General features: G+C 39.3%; 1 protein-coding gene across 1 annotated transcript in view; it reads right to left on the bottom strand.

Annotated features, from left to right (window-relative positions):
• Positions 1-17,015, bottom strand: part of nbn (nibrin) — a 42,070-nt gene that overhangs the window by 16,968 nt on the left and 8,087 nt on the right. The window contains exons 5-10 of the mRNA XM_061982526.2: positions 14,012-14,115; positions 13,514-13,631; positions 6,876-7,066; positions 4,368-4,468; positions 4,158-4,284; positions 3,817-4,022 (exon numbers count right to left, since the gene is read on the bottom strand). Of these exons, the coding sequence (XP_061838510.1) occupies positions 3,817-4,022; positions 4,158-4,284; positions 4,368-4,468; positions 6,876-7,066; positions 13,514-13,631; positions 14,012-14,115 (847 nt within the window). The remainder of the gene's footprint in view (positions 1-3,816; positions 4,023-4,157; positions 4,285-4,367; positions 4,469-6,875; positions 7,067-13,513; positions 13,632-14,011; positions 14,116-17,015) is intronic.

The raw sequence follows: 17,015 nt of genomic DNA, 5'->3' as shown, positions 1-17,015 counted from the left end.
GTCTTTGTTTTATCCTTTATGTTGTCACTGCTTTTAGTCTTTCGTAGTTGCTTTATGATTCAATAGTAGTCTCTCATTACCACAACTGTGTCAAGTGTTTTACATACAAGCCCATGTAGGGCTGAGCAATGAATCCATGGGGAAAAATATAAATCCATCCATTCCTTTTTCTACTGCTTCTCCCTCTTGGGGTCACAGTGGGGCTGGAGCCTATCCCAGCTGCACTTGGGTGGAAGGCAGTATACACTTTGGACAAGTCACCACCTCATTGCAGGACTGTAGTGGAATTTCTGACCTTTTGAACCATATTTTGTGTCTGTCGAAGTCCAAAAAGAGAACATTTAAGCATTAAGAATGTCTGCTCGTTTCTTATTTTTTCTATTCTGAACCTTTGAAGGACCATATGTGGGTTATAGTTGAACGAGTGGTCGGTCTGACCATTCTATAAAATGTTTTGATTGTTTGTTATGGCTAAAGGATTCAAGGAGGTTGCAGAATAAACATGTCCAAAACAACGGGACCTTGACACATGAGGAAAACAGATAAATGGCCAAATAGACCAAGCCTATGTGTGATTCGCATGATTCTCGATTCATCCAACTCCTCTGGAGGACGTTGTCTGTTTGCATGGGCAATTCAATCAAACTTTGTACTTTTTGATTATGGGTAAATAAAACGTTTGTACTAAATTTACTTTTGTTGTTGTTTAAGATTCGGACCATCCACCACATAAAATTGGCGTCACAAACAGGAATCGGGAGAGGAGAGACCAACACCCGATACCTGACTGGGAGGAACCTCAATGAGAGAAAACACCTTGCCAGCGATGACGAGAACGACTAAGGTTGCCAGCTACGATGTGTCCGTCGGACCTCCAGCTGCTGTGGAAGGAGGTGTCGGGAGTGCCGAGCGGCGAGGAGGCCTTGAAGCAAGCCGAGGGCCTGGACTTAAGCGCCAACAGCTCCAACTCTACCTCAGCCTTCCCCAGAGCGGCCAGCACGCACATGCCACTGCACAGTCTGCCCAAGGGACAGAGCCACACCCCAAAGAGAGACAGAGCTAGACTGTTTGAGTGGATCTCCTTCTCCACCAAGGCAGCTAAAAGCCCAACGAGGTGTCGGCAGGCCACCAGCCTGAAGCACCACCGAGGGATCTACACAAGCACTAATCGAGCATGGACTTATACGAAATTCAGTTTTTTGTTCAAAATCAATTGGTAATCAATCATATTGGTAACTACATTCACTGCAAATGCCGGAAAAATTATTCTGCAACAGCTTACAGTCATAAGTCTATATTAATTTTAAAACAGATTTTGTTTGATTGATCATTAATGTGAAATACATCTGTATAAGCATACTGTATATATATAGATATATATTGATCTAATTATGTTCAATGATGTTCATGATCAAAGTATTCTGTTATTCCATTTTACTAAATCAAAGGGGAGGCCACTAGTTGTGTTCTGTGATATGGTTTTACTGCAGGCGGGTAACAGCGATCGCTCGGTGAAGGGTCATAGAGGAATTTCGCCGCGCATAATAACATTGGGGTTTTGGCCTCTATCTGTGGTAGAGATTTTTTTAATTTAGTGGCCTAGGTCAGAAATCGGTGTGGTCCAGGGTTCTAAAACCCTGGAAGAGGGGTATGTAGTGGAATTTCTGACCTTTTGAACCATATTTTGTGTCTGTCGAAGTCCGAAAAGAGAACGACATTGAAGCATTAAGAATGTCTGCTCGTTTCTTCCTTTTTCTATTCTGAACCATTGAAGGACCATATGTGGGTTATAGTTGAACGAGTGGTCGGTCTGACCATTCTACAAAATGGTTTGATTGACTAAAGGATTCAAGGAGGTTGCAGAATAAACATGTCCAAAACAACGGGACCTTGACACATGAGGAAGACAGATAAATGGCCAAATAGACCAAGCCTGTGTGATTCGCATGATTCTCGATTCATCCAACTCCTCCGTAGGACGTTGTCTGTTTGCATGGGCAATTCAATCCAACTTTGTACTTTTTGATTATGGGTAAATAAAACTTTTGTACTAAATTCACTTTTGTTGCTGTTTAAGATTCGGACCATCCACCACAGGACCAACACAGATAAACAGATAACCATTCACACGCACATTCACACAATATGGCCAAATCAGTGTTGCAATCAACCTATCTTAGGTGCATGTCTTGAAAAACTAAAATGTTTTACCGGTGCCAGGAGGTTATTTATTTGCTACAGTTACAATGAAACGTTTAGGAAATGTCATAAATGGGAAAAAGAACAAGTTATCAGATGTTGGGGATGATCCGTATCACCGCCTGGATTCAGGATTTTGAAAAAAATATTCTTACTATTGTGAAAGAGGGCCTGGCAGAGGTTTGGAATGGGAGAATCTCAGTCTGAATGTTCTTGACTCCTGTTTTGATGATAGTGTTGCATGATGAGTTCAACTTCCCTAATGTTGTCCTCCAAACTAACAAACTGTCAGCCAAGCAGTGAACTACATGTTGCTTCATTTGCTTTAGGGGTCATATTATAATTTATTTCTACATTTAAAACACTTTATTGTGGTCTCCACAACATGCAATGGTGTTTTTGGTTAAAATTGTGCATAGATTTTGTTTTACAAACTGTCTTCAAGCTGCTTTCTGACTATCTCTTCAGGTTGCGCCATTTTGTGGGCGGTCTTATTTACTTGCCTCTACTTTGACTGCCTCTATTCTCTGCCAGCCATGTTGTAGTTTTTAGCGCTTCCATATGGAATCTACTGAGGGATGTAAGTTTGAACTGTATGGTACTTTGTATTAGAAATGGAGTGGGGAATGCATTTGCATGTACGAACCAGTCTGCCCCACAACAGGAGTATTGAAAAAAAGAAGGCGCTTATTGACTACAGTCTCGGACTACAATGGCGGACTTGCACAAAGCTCTTCAGGTAAATCTCTACCATATATGGAGATATCGGCTGATGTCACACTTTGGGAAAAAGTCACAAATCGGGCAAATTCCAAACTGCTTGTTTGGAGGAAGTATGTGGAAGGTAAGATTATTTTATAATTATTTCCACTGTGCCCTCCATTGTTTGATTTACAATTTTTGGGACTAACGCAGATCCCAAATAGACAAAAACAAAAGCCATTAAGTAAGAAAAAATGGTTTTGCATAACAAGTCCCTTATAAGATGCAGTTAATTCCATCTAAACAATTACCGGTATTGTTTTGTGATTGAGTATAATGCTCAAGACTAATTGCAAGTTTTTGTAAAATGTACAATGGTAATTTTACCCATAAGAATCCATCAGTTTATGTCAAAGACCCATTTTTGTTGACATAAAAAACTTAAACTAGTCATTTAAATGGTAAATGGTCTGTAATTATATAGCCCATTACTATACCTGAAATAATACCCTAAGCGCTTTACAATTTACATCGCATTCACCTATTTACACACACATTCACGCAATGATGGCGGAAGCTGCCATGCAAGGCGCTAACCACAACCCATCAGGAAAGTTGATCCATCATCTCTTGTTATATTTATTTGATATCCAGTACTGTATCGCACTTTATATTGTATTCACCATGTGCAAATTCTCTTAAAATATGGACTTTTTTCGATATTTACATTGTTTCTTATGGAGATATTTGCTTCAATAAACAAACTTTACAATGTAATTATCCTTTTCAAGAACCAATTAAGTTCGTAAATCGAGGCTCTACTGTATTTTATACTTTTATCTAACAGAGCTGCTGCACTGATTTTGTGACGGACGGACGTACACAATTTCCTCGAATGCGATACACCACTTCTACCTGTAATTCTGGACGCATGCTTCTTCTGGGAGGGTGAGTTCTCTGTCATGCTGAATGACGAGCTCAGTGAATTCCCCACAACGCACTGTGTGATTATCTTCTGCGTTGTGGCTTTAGGACCATCATCATGATTCGTGGTTCCGTTGTGCTTTTTCTCCGGAGTTTCTCCGACCGCTGTAATTCCAGTCACTTTGCAACGCTCAGTTCTGAGAAAAGAGGAAAATGGGGAAAATTCAAGAGAACTGATATGAAAAAGATGACACTGTTGCCTTTGTGTGAAAAAGATGACACTGTTGCCTTTGTGTGAAAAAGATGACACTGTTGCCTTTGTGTGTTCGTACATTTGTGACGTCTCTGTGTTGATTACGTATGCTGTGATGTTCTGTGACGCTGTAGGTAAAACAGTCTCATCCACTGCAAAATGCTGGGACAGCGATGCGCTTGGAATTCTGGGCTCCACCTTTGTCACTAAACTCAAAGAAACCAAATGATATTAAACACTGACAGTTCAAGAATAGTCACTTTTATTCAAATACAAGATGTTCTTCTACCTGTGTCGATTATTGAACTGGAAGGGTTGCAGTACTTGTCGCATGAAGCATAAATAGCAGCCAATCCGATTTCAGACTCTGTGATAACTCGAAGGCATTTACTGTTTCACAGGGAGAGAAAGAAGATCTTTGGTGTCAACAAATTAAGGGTGGATCAATCCAAATACCAAAAGCAACGATACCGAGGGAGTATTAGTATTGAAACCACCCAAGTGTGAAGAATTGTTTTTTTCGGTTCTCTCTTATGTTTATCTTCACAAATATGTGTTTTTGGTTATGTTGTTCATATTGTTAAATGTATATATTGTTTACAAAGTCAGGCAATACATTATTGCCCACAGGAAGGCTTTGAATTAATTTGAATAAGAACTGCACTTTTTTAGGAATTCTGTATACCATTAACAATCCATATAAGAGACAAGAACATGTCTTTTTTTAGGATTCTAGAGAGAAAAAATGCTCGCAAGATACGGCTAACATTGCAGCCAATTGGAGTCACCTATGTTGCCTTCAAAGCCCTCTAAAATAACTTCAAAAATCCTCTATCAACATTTTTTAAATATACTGTACATGCTTTAAATGTGTATATGATGTAGTAACAGACACACAACAATATGATGTGTATGTTAGGGGCGGCATGGCGTAGTGGGTACAGCAACCGTGCCAGAAACATGAGGTTTGCAGGTTCGCTCCCCGCCTCTTACCATCCAAAAATCGCTGCCGTTGTGTCCTTGGGCGGGACACTTCACCCTTTGCCCCCGGTGCCACTCACACCGGTGAATTGAATGATGAATGATAGGTGGTTGTCGGAGGGGCTGTTGGCGCAAATTGCAGCCACGCTTCCGTCAGTCTACCCCAGGGCAGCTGTGGCTATGAAAGTAGCTTACCACCACCAGGTGTGAATGATTGATGGGTTCTACATGTAAAGCGACTTTGGGTACTTAGAAAAGCGCTATATAAATCCCAGTTATTATTATTATTATTATTATTATTATTATTATGTATTCAATATGTAATATGTACATATGTATGTATTTACCGTATTTGGGTCATTTTAAGCATTACCGTTCAGTGAGTGCTCATAGTAATGTACTTCCTACAAACATGTTCCTACTTTCATCAACAAACATGTTATCTTATCAGACTTTGTATGAGACAACGAAGATTACTATTTTTGGACTAAAGAGGATTCACAACCTTATCTTTTTGAACCTGAATATACGGAGGATCAACTACTAGTTATAGAAACTGTTCGGGCACGAAGAGATGGTGAAACTTTGGAGCAAACGGGGGCCAAGAGAGTCAGGACCCGCATGACTTGGTGGTGTAAATATAGACCTTGCAAGCTATGCAGACAGAAATGAAGTGCTCACTGCTCAAAGAAACAGCATCACAACGAAAGACGAACTGTTAGCGCTAACAAACCCAGCAGTGGTAGACTTTTTTTTTTTCCACATACCAAAAATCAACTGAAAAAAACATCCCTGGCTAACTGGACAAAACAACTGTCTATCGGGTTAGTCATTACAATATTGATCATGAAACACTACATACACTGTTGAGCTAGCTGTGCTCAAACAAAACAACTAGCCCTAGTGCTATGCTTGTATTTGACAACAACAAACAATTAATTACAATGTCCACTCTCGGAATGCCGACTGATGGGATGGCTGAATCTTTCAGTAAAAAGACTTGTAATCTGAGTTGAGTTGGTAAATTCAGAATAGTCCTTAGGTAAAAACTGTTGAGAATAAACTATCATCTTGCTTAGACTTTCGAGCCAAGTTGAGAGCCATAAGTATCTATTGCTTCAGTCGGTTCGAAGTTTTAGTTGGTACGAGTGGAATCTGAAAGTGGACCAACTTTTTGGCTTATGACCACAACCTTGTACAATACATGTGCGAGACATGATTGATAATCCAGCATCAACCATTACAAACTTAAACATGGTTCAGCTGCTGACGCTGAAGCTAGCTCACCTTGTGCTAATACGTTTGTCTTGCTCTGTGAGCAAGGTTGCCCCTTAACTTACTTTGTTCTGTTGACATTCAAACAATTGTATGTAATAAAAGAGAATTATTGTACTATGTTGTTGACATTATTTTATATTATTGTATTTATTATTTGTAATTTTTTTTTACAGTTAAGTTTGCTGATAAAAATATCTGTCCTGTGTCGTGCCAAATGTTTGTTCCTTGCAAATTCTGAACTCTTGTAATAACATCTATGTAATATAGTAATGTGCAATTTTTTTATTTGAGGGAGTGTGTGTGTGACTGTTTTTTGGCATCTATATTTTAGATATTTTTTGTTGCATTGCACTGATTGATGTCACTTATTTCGATGTTAACTATGATGGCAATGACAATAGAAGGATTCTATTCTATTATTCTGATAACAACCATGATCAACAAATTAAAAGTAAAATCACAAAATCATACAATGATCTTGAAAATGTCGAAACCAATATTGGTGTTGCCCACGCCCACCTGTCAGCATTGTGCAAACCTTTGAATGATGTTTTTAATGGAATCATGCCACACTGTGGTAGACGATGGAAGCACCGGTTGGGAGCTGCCAGCGCTGAAGTCTATCACGCAACTCCGTGAGGACTCCAAGAGGTCACAAGGTAGGGAGCCCTCCTCCAGGAGTTGACTTGAACCACCTCCAAAGCTTACTACTGTACTTAGACGCTTGAGCTGAGAACAAGAAAGATGGGAAACTATTGAACAACAGGCTTGATGGGTCATTAGGACAGTATACTACAGTGGAATTCCTTTACCTGCTAAGCGATAATAATGAAAGTAACAATACTACAACACGTTTGACAAAAACTGACCTAAGTTTCATAGAAATGTTATGTCAACAAAATAGTTTGACTGTGAAATGTTAATACGTTTTGGTGAGAAATATTCCTCTAAACAAATTATTAGTGCAGACCTGCAACTAATAACTATTTTAAACTACTCCTTGTCTACAGCAAGTTATTAACCCATTCATTAACATGTTTGGGCTTGTGTGCAAATAAAAATAATCTTTAAAAATATAAAAAATTATTATTAATTACAAATGTGTCTGCCGCCAGGTCGTCGACTCATCGTTGAAGCCCTTGAAGTTAGCACATTTACAGAAGAAAGACAGCTACAGTGGTGTCCCCAAAAATGTTCAGCGTGATCATATGTGCTGCAATGTGTTATTATAGTTTGGTTTGATGTTTTTGCAGTGGACAATTGTGGGGCTATTAAAAGTGGAAAATACTGTATTATGCCTGTGAATATTGTCGTTCAGATCATTGTATTCTCAGGGCATTGATTCGATCAAAACTTAAAGGTTCAGTTTGTCTTGAAGAGTTTTATCTCTCATCCAAGCAGATTTCATCAATGTATGCACAAAGATTTAGGACAGCTGTAGTTTGTAGTGTTATTGTGTTCTATTTTTTTTTTTTTTGACTACGGTTTTGCACCAAACTATCTCTTTGGGGCGTGTCTCTATCTTAAAGAATGATTAATTGGATCCTGCGCCATCCCCTCAGACTAAAGCTGTCTTGTGTAGTCTTTGTGCATGAAGTTTGCTCAGATGAGAAGTGTCTTCTAAGATAACTTTAACAGTCAGTAGAAATAGGACTAAACATTGTTGGTGCAGTCAATAAAGGCAACAGTTTAGATTCTCTATTGTTTCATATTGTAAAATATTTTTCAAAGTACAAACCCCGTTTCCATATGAGTTGGGAAATTGTGTTAGATGTAAATATATACGGAATACAATGATTTGCAAATCATTTTCAACCCATATTCAATTGAATGCACTACAAAGACAAGATATTTGATGTTCAAACTCATAAACTTTATTTTTCTTTTTGCAAATAATAATTAACTTAGAATTTCATGGCTGCAACACGTGCAAAAGTAATTGGGAAAGGGCATGTTCACCACTGTGTTACATCACCTTTTCTTTAACAACACTCAATAAACGATTGGGAACTGAGAAAACTCATAGTTGAAGCTTTGAAAGTGGAATTCTTTCCCATTCTTGTTTTATGTAGAACTTCAGTCGTTCAACAGTCCGGGGTCTCCGCTGTTGTATTTTACGCTTCATAATGCACCACACATTTTCGATGGGAGACAGGTCTGGACTGCAGGCAGGCCAGGAGAGTACCCGCACTCTTTTTTTACGAAGCCACGCTGTTGTAACACGTGCTGAATGCGGCTTGGCATTGTCTTGCTGAAATAAGTAGGGGCGTCCATGAAAAAGACGGCGCTTAGATGGCAGCATATGTTTGTTCCAAAACCTGTATGTACCTTTCAGCATTAATGGTGCCTTCACAGATGTGTAAGTTACACATGCCTTTGGCACTAATGCACCCCCATACCATTACAGATGCTGGCTTTTGAACTTTGCTTCGATAACAGTCTGGATAGTTCGCTTCCCCTTTGGTCCGGATGACACAATGTCGAATATTTCCAAAAACAATTTGATATGTGGACTCGTCAGACCACAGAACACTTTTCCACTTTGCATGAGTCCATCTTAAATTATCTCGGGCCCAGAGAAGCCGGCGGCGTTTCTGGATGTTGTTGATAAATGGCTTTCGTTTTGCATAGTAGAGCTTTAACTTGCACTTACAGATGTAGCGACGAACTGTATTTAGTGACAGTGGATTTCTGAAGTGTTCCTGAGCCCATGTGGTGATATCCTTTGGATTGATGTCGGTTTTGATACAGTGCCGTCTGAGGGATTTTGATACAGTGCCGTCTGAGGGATCGAAGGTCACGGTCATTCAATGTTGGTTTCCGGCCATGCCGCTTACGTGGAGTGATTTCTCCAGATTCTCTGAACCTTTTGATGATATTATGGACCGTAGATGTTGAAATCCCTAAATTTCTTGCAATTGCACTTTGAGAAACATTGTTCTTAAACTGTTTGACTATTTGCTCTCGCAGTTGTGGACAAAGGGGTGTACCTCGCCCCATCCTTTCTTGTGAAAGAATGAGCATTTTTTGGGAAGCTTTTTTTATACCCAATCATGGCACCCACCTGTTTCCAATTAGCCTGCACACCTGTGGGATGTTCCAAATAAGTGTTTGATGAGCATTCCTCAACTTTATCAGTATTTATTGCCGCCTTTCCCAACTTCTTTGTCACGTATTGCTGGCATCAAATTATAAAGTTAATGATTATTTGCAAAAAAAAAAAATGTTTATCAGTTTGAACATCAAATATGTTGTCTTTGTAGCATATTCAACTGAATATGGGTTGAAAATGATTTGCAAATCATTGTATTCCGTTTATATTTACATCTAACACAATTTCCCAACTCATATGGAAACGGGGTTTGTACAACCAGGAGGGCTCACAACATTGCTTTGTGGACAACTCAAAGAGAAAGAATCACGAGTTGCCTGCCGCCTTCAAGAAAAACTCCCGCGCAGAGCGACAATCCCAGAGGATCTACAAACCGATGACAGCCTGGCAACTGACATTTCGGGAATGAACATCAAGTTAGTTGTCTATAAATTGTTTCATTTTATAGAAGAGTCAATTGTTAGGAGATGATCCCTCAATCTGTTCCATCTTCCTGTGCATGTAGTGCATTAGGTTGATTCCATAATGTTACAATACAATGTTCCCTTGATTTTTGTGGGGGTTACGTTCCAGACCCGTGGTAGCTAAATATCCGCAAAGTAGGGACGCTATTTATTCTGTGATTCATATAAATATCATATGCATTCAAGTCTTTATAAATCCTACACACAGCTTTCAAACTTACTTATAAACACTTACTATGCTCTTAAAGAGGAACTGCACTTTTTGGGGGAATTTTGCCTATCATTCACAATCCCTATGTAAGACAAGAACACGTTTTTCTTTTTTTAGGCGTTTTAATTTGTAAAATACAGCAAATACAAAGTGGCTAACAATGCAGCTAATGGGAGCGCTCTATTGCGCCCATAAAGCCCTCTTAAAAAACATACAAAAACCACCAACAATACTCCATTTACATCTTGTGACCTGAATATTGACAAAGTATTAGCGATATTGTTATTATAAGCGCTAACGCAGATTAACTACTTTTAGCGGTGCCGTTATCACAGACAGCTAGCTAGCTTTTGCCGCTAAAGCATTAGGTGCCTCTGCTGCATCTCCTCTAAGTTGGTAAAAGTTAATTCGACATTATAAATCATGTATTTTACTTGTAAAGTAGATTGTTGCCATAAACCGAGAAGTTGGTCATCTTTGACATTCAACTTGGGCCCAGAGATGTGAGAAAGACACGAAAATCTGCTAGTTTATTGCCACCTTTTTTAACTAACTGCAGGAAGATTATAAAAGGCAAAATATAAACATTCCATCAGTCGGCATCCAAGTTAGAGCAAACACTGTTCATTGTTTATAGTTTGCATTTCTTGTTTAGCACTTACCAATACTGCTAGTTTCACTAAAGCTGGATATGATTATTCTTCAGCTTCTAAAACCTGTAGCTCATCCTCTTTATATTCAGGCTTAAAAATATAAGGTTCTGGATCATCATTTGTCCCAAAGTAGTCTTTGTTGACTCTCACGATTAGTGGTGGTGGTGTTGAAAGTAAAAAGCGAACGTTGTGATGCGTCTGTAAAATTAATATGCTGCCCTATGCTTAACTTGAAAAGAATACGTAAATATTACGTTATTATGAATGTACCTGTTAAAACATTACATACATACTTCCAGTATGTATATAAAACCTTGATCGAGCTTATTGGATGTTTTTATTGGTGGAATAGAGCGACTTCCATTGGTTCCACTTTAGCTGACTTTTGCTAGCATTTATTCACGAGTTAGTGTGCAAAAAAAACAAACTTGTGTGGTTGTCTCATATAAGGATTGTGACTAATAGGCAAAGTGTTAAAAAAAAGTGCACCTCCCTTTAAAACACTTAAAAAAAGATTAAATTTTTTTCTTTAAATATATATATATTCTTATAAAACTTAAGATATCAAATACAAATATATGTGTGTGTATATATATATATATATATATATATATATATATATATATATATATATATATATATATATATATATATATATATATATATAAAACCGGTGTGCGGCTTCAGCGGTCGCAGAGGCAAAAACTCGGACATGGGAGGAGTTCGGGGAAGCCATGGAAAACGACTTCCGGATGGCTTCGAAGCGATTCTGGACGACCATCCGCCGCCTCAGGAGGGTGAAGCGGTGCACTGTCAACACCGTGTATGGTGCGGATGGTGTTCTGCTGACCTCGACTGCGGATGTTGTGGATCGGTGGGGGGAATACTTCGAAGACCTCCTCAATCCCACCAACACGTCTTCCTATGGGGAAGCAGTGCCTGGGGAATCTGTGGTGGGCTCTCCTATTTCTGGGGCTGAGGTTGCTGAGGTAGTTAAAAAGCTCCTCGGTGGCAAGGGTGGATGAGATCTGCCCGGAGTTCCTTATGGCTCTGGATGCTGTGGGGCTGACTTGGTTGACAAGACTCTGCAGCATCGCGTGGACATCGGGGACGGTACCTCTGGATTGGCAGACCGGGGTGGTGGTTCCTCTCTTTAAGAAGGGGAACCGGAGGGTGTGTTCCAACTATCGTGGGATCACACTCCTCAGCCTTCCCGGTAAGGTTTATTCAGGTGTACTGGAGAGGAGGTTACGCAGGATAGTCGAACCTCGGGTTCAGGAGGAACAGTGTGGTTTTCGTCCTGGTCGTGGAACTGTGGACCAGCTCTATATTCTCGGCAGGGGTCCTTGAGGGTGCATGGGAGTTTGCCCAACCAGTCTACATGTGCTTTGTGGACTTGGAGAAGGCATTCGACCGTGTCCCTCGGGAGGTCCTGTGGGGAGTGCTCAGAGAATATGGGGTATCAGACTGTCTGATTGTAGCTGTACGCTCCCTGTACGATCAGTGTCAGAGCTTGGTCCGCATTGCCGGCAGTAAGTCGGATACGTTTCCAGTGAGGGTTGGACTCCACCAAGGCTGCCCTTTGTCACCGATTCTGTTCATAACTTTTATGGACAGAATTTCTAGGCGCAGTCAAGGCGTTGAGGGGATCCGGTTTGGTGGCTGCAGGATTAGGTCTCTGCTTTTTGCAGATGATGTGGTCCTGATGGCTTCATCTGGCCAGGATCTTTAGCTCTCACTGGATCGGTTCGCAGCCAAGTGTGAAGCGACTGGAATGAGAATTAGCACCTCCAAGTCCGAGTCCATGGTTCTCGCCCGGAAAAGGGTGGAGTGCCATCTCCGGGTTGGGGAGGAGACCCTGCCCCAAGTGGAGGAGTTCAAGTACCTAGGAGTCTTGTTCACGAGTGGGGGAAGTGTGGATCGTGAGATCGACAGGCGGATCGGTGCGGCGTCTTCAGTAATGCGGACGCTGTATCGATCCGTTGTGGTGAAGAAGGAGCTGAGCCGGAAGGCAAAGCTCTCAATTTACCGGTCGATCTACGTTCCCATCCTCACCTATGGTCATGAGCTTTGGGTTATGACCGAAAGGACAAGATCACGGGTACAGGCGGCCAAAATGAGTTTCCTCCGCCGGGTGGCGGGTCTCTCCCTTAGAGATAGGGTGAGAAGCTCTGCCATCCGGGAGGAGCTCAAAGTAAAGCCGCTGCTCCTCCACATCGAGAGGAGCCAGATGAGGTGGTTCGGGCATCTGGTCAGGATGCCACCCGAACGCCTCCCTAGGGAGGTGTTTAGGGCACGTCCAACCGGTAGGAGGCCACGGGGAAGACCCAGGACACGTTGGGAAGACTATGTCTCCCGGCTGGCCTGGGAACGCCTCGGGATCCCCCGGGAAGAGCTGGACGAAGTGGCTGGGGAGAGGAGAGTCTGGGCTTCCCTGCTTAGGCTGCTGCCCCCGCGACCCGACCTCGGATAAGCAGAAGAAGATGGATGGATGGATATATATATATATATATATATATATATATATATATATATATATATATATATATATATATATATATATATATATATATATATATATATGTGTGTGTGTGTATGTATATGTAATTTTTATTTTTTATTTGATACATTTAAAATAAAAATAAAAATACACTTTATAAATTCTAAAAGCTACATACTTTTTTAACATGAAAACTAGAGTACTCAAATCTAATTGAGAGGAACACTACACTGTACCTGTTTAGCATTGAGAAATATGAAGGTAGTTCCTGCAAAAAGCTGTTTGCGTTTGACATCCGGCCCCAGATTAACATCCTCTTTATTCAAACTGGGCTCATCAATGTCAGGGGTGAATCTAAAAATAGAATAGAATAGAACACAATGGACTTTATTGTCATTATATTTGCATATAATGAGATTAAGGACTCCAATTTAAGGTGCGGTAGGGGGAACAAATATGGGGTAAAAATAAATTACACAACAGGTAATAAAGAAAGAACTAACAATTGAAGTAGACAGACTACTATCCAATAAAAACAATAAGCAATCCTGTACAATATACAAAACACTATGGAAATACAAAATACTGTACAATATACAGAACAAGACAAGAGTACCGGAGTAATAAATAATCAGTGTCGGACGTATAACAGTAAAATAACAGTAAGCAGAACTAATAAGGTCAATCTGGCGAATCAACATTAGAAAAACAAAGACCACACTGTAGCATTGTACCTCTCAGCTTTAGGAGGGGGTAACTTCTGCTGAAATGCTTTGTTGAGCTCTGAGAAGAACTCGGGCTTCACGATAGGGCGGCAGCACAGCAGAGCAGAAATGGTCTACAATTGAGGTACAAAAAAATGTATAAATAAAATTGAGGTACAATAAAATCTGTTTATGTCGACGCCCCCGTAAATGACTAACTGACAGCGACATGAGCTACTGTCAACATAACAGGCCATGGTTTGCACTTGTGACTTTTTCCTTGAGCAGGGGTATCCAAACTTTTCCACCAAGGGCCACATACTAAAGAATCAAAACATAATTTTGATATTTTTTAATTTGTAAAAAAAAAAAAATATATATATATATATATATATATATATATATATATATATATATGTATATACGTGTATGTATATATATATATATATATATATATATATATATACATACACACATATTTTTATATATATATATATATATATATACATATATATATATATACACATACACATATATATATACATACATATATAGATTTAATCGATTAGTTGTTGCAGCCCTAATATATACATACATATATACATATATATACACATATATATAGATTTATATACATACATTTATATATACACATTTGTATATACATATATACATATATATACATATACTGTATATACATATATATACGCATATATATATATATATATATATATACATACTATATATATATATATATATATATATATATATATATATATATATATATATATACTATATATATATATATATATATATATATATATATATATATATATATATATATACTGTATATATATATATATATATATATATATATACATATATATATATGTTTATTAGGGCTGCGAATCTTTGGGTGTCCCAAGATTCGATTCAATATCGATTCTTGGGGTCACAATTCGATTCAACGCAATTCTCGATTCAAAAACGATATTTTCCCGATTCAAAACGATTCTCTATTCATTCAATACATAAGATTTCAGCAGGATCTACCCCAGTCTGCTGACATGCAAGCAGAGTAGCAGATTTTTGTAAAAAGCTTTTATAATTGTAAAGGACAATGTTTTATCAACTGATTGCAATAATGTAAATTTGTTTTAACTATTAAATGAACCAAAAATATGACTTATTTTATCTTTGTGAAAATATTGGACAGTGTGTTGTCAAGCTTATGAGATGCGATGCAAGTGTAAGCCACTGTGGCACTATTGTTAATTTTTTTTTAATTATTATAAATGTCTAATGATAATGTCAATGAGCGATTTTTAATCGCTGCTATGTTGAAATTGTAACTAACATTGATACTGTTGTTGATAATTTTTGTTTCACTACTTTTGGTTTGTTCTGTGTCGTGTTTGTGTCTCCTCTCAATTGCTCTGTTTATTGTCTTGCTGGGTCGGGTTTGGTTTTGGAATTGGAATTGGATTGCATTGTTATGGTATTGATGTGTATTGTTTTGTTAGATTGATTAATTAAAAAAAGAAAAAACATATTTAAAAAATAATTTAAAAAAAATGAGAATCGATTCTGAATCGCACGACGTGAGAATCGCGATTCGAAATCGAATCAATTTTTTCCCACACCCCTGTTTGTATAAAGTTTATATATATATATATATATATATATATATATACATACATATATATATATATACATATATATACATATATATATATATATATATACATATATATACATATATATATATATATATATATACACATATATATATATACATACATACATATATATACACATATATATATATATATATATATATATATATATATATATATATGTTTATATACAGTATATACTGTATATATATGTCTGTCTGTGTTGGCCCTGCGATGAGGTGGCGACTTGTCAAGGGTGGACCCCGCCTTCCGCCCGAATGCAGCTTAGATAGGCTCCAGCACCCCCCACCCCAAAGAGACAAGCGGTAGAAAATGGATGGATGTATCTATTTGTGTTTGACTTTGTCTTTTATTGTACACGAATAGCATTATTTTAGTTTTACTGAGATTCAAAGAAATCTTGTTTTTTCAAACCATCAGTTAAATTGATCAAATTATTCTGTCATTGTTTATTAGCTTCTAAGTGTTCTCTGTGTCGTGTGTTTACCTTGCACAAGTGTTTACACGTCGAAAAACTAACGAGGAAGCACCGCTAACACAGAGCGTTAGCTCAAAGTTGGTAGTAGTCATGGTGCCTTGTCGTCACGTGAGTGCCTTTTGCCCAATCATTGAGCAGCTCGCCTGTAACCGAATTGACCATACTCTCTTTATACACGACTCTGGTATTTCTTATGTGTGACTGCCATCTATCCATCCATCCATCCATCTTCTTCCGCTTATCCGAGGTCGGGTCGCGGGGGCAGCAGCCTAAGCAGGGAAGCCCAGACTTTCCTCTCCCCAGCCACTTCGTCCAGCTCTTCCCGGGGGATCCCGAGGCGTTCCCAGGCCAGCCGGGAGACATAGTCTTCCCAACGTGTCCTGGGTCTTCCCCGTGGCCTCCTACCGGTTGGACGTGCCCTAAACACCTCCCGAGGGAGGCGTTCGGGTGGCATCCTGACCAGATGCCCGAACCACCTCATCTGGCTCCTCTCGATGTGGAGGAGCAGTGGCTTTACTTTGAGCTCCCCTCGGATGGCAGAGCTTCTCACCCTATCTCTAAGGGAGAGCCCGGCCACCCGGCGGAGGAAACTCATTTCGGCCGCCTGTACCCGTGATCTTGTCCTTTCGGTCATAACCCAAAGCTCATGACCATAGGTAAGGATGGGAACGTAGATCGACCGGTAAATTGAGAGCTTTGCCTTCCGGCTCAGCTCCTTCTTCACCACAACGGATCGATACAGCGTCCGCATTACTGAAGATGCCGCACCGATCCGCCTGTCGATCTCACGATCCACTTTTCCCTCACTCGTGAACAAGACTCCTAGGTACTTGAACTCCTCCACTTGGGGCAGGGTCTC

The sequence above is a fragment of the Nerophis lumbriciformis genome, linkage group LG21 (assembly GCF_033978685.3).
Source record: "Nerophis lumbriciformis linkage group LG21, RoL_Nlum_v2.1, whole genome shotgun sequence".
NCBI lineage: Eukaryota > Metazoa > Chordata > Actinopteri > Syngnathiformes > Syngnathidae > Nerophis > Nerophis lumbriciformis.
The sequence above is the reverse complement of the archived record's forward strand: the minus strand, read 5'-3'. Positions and strand labels throughout refer to the sequence as shown.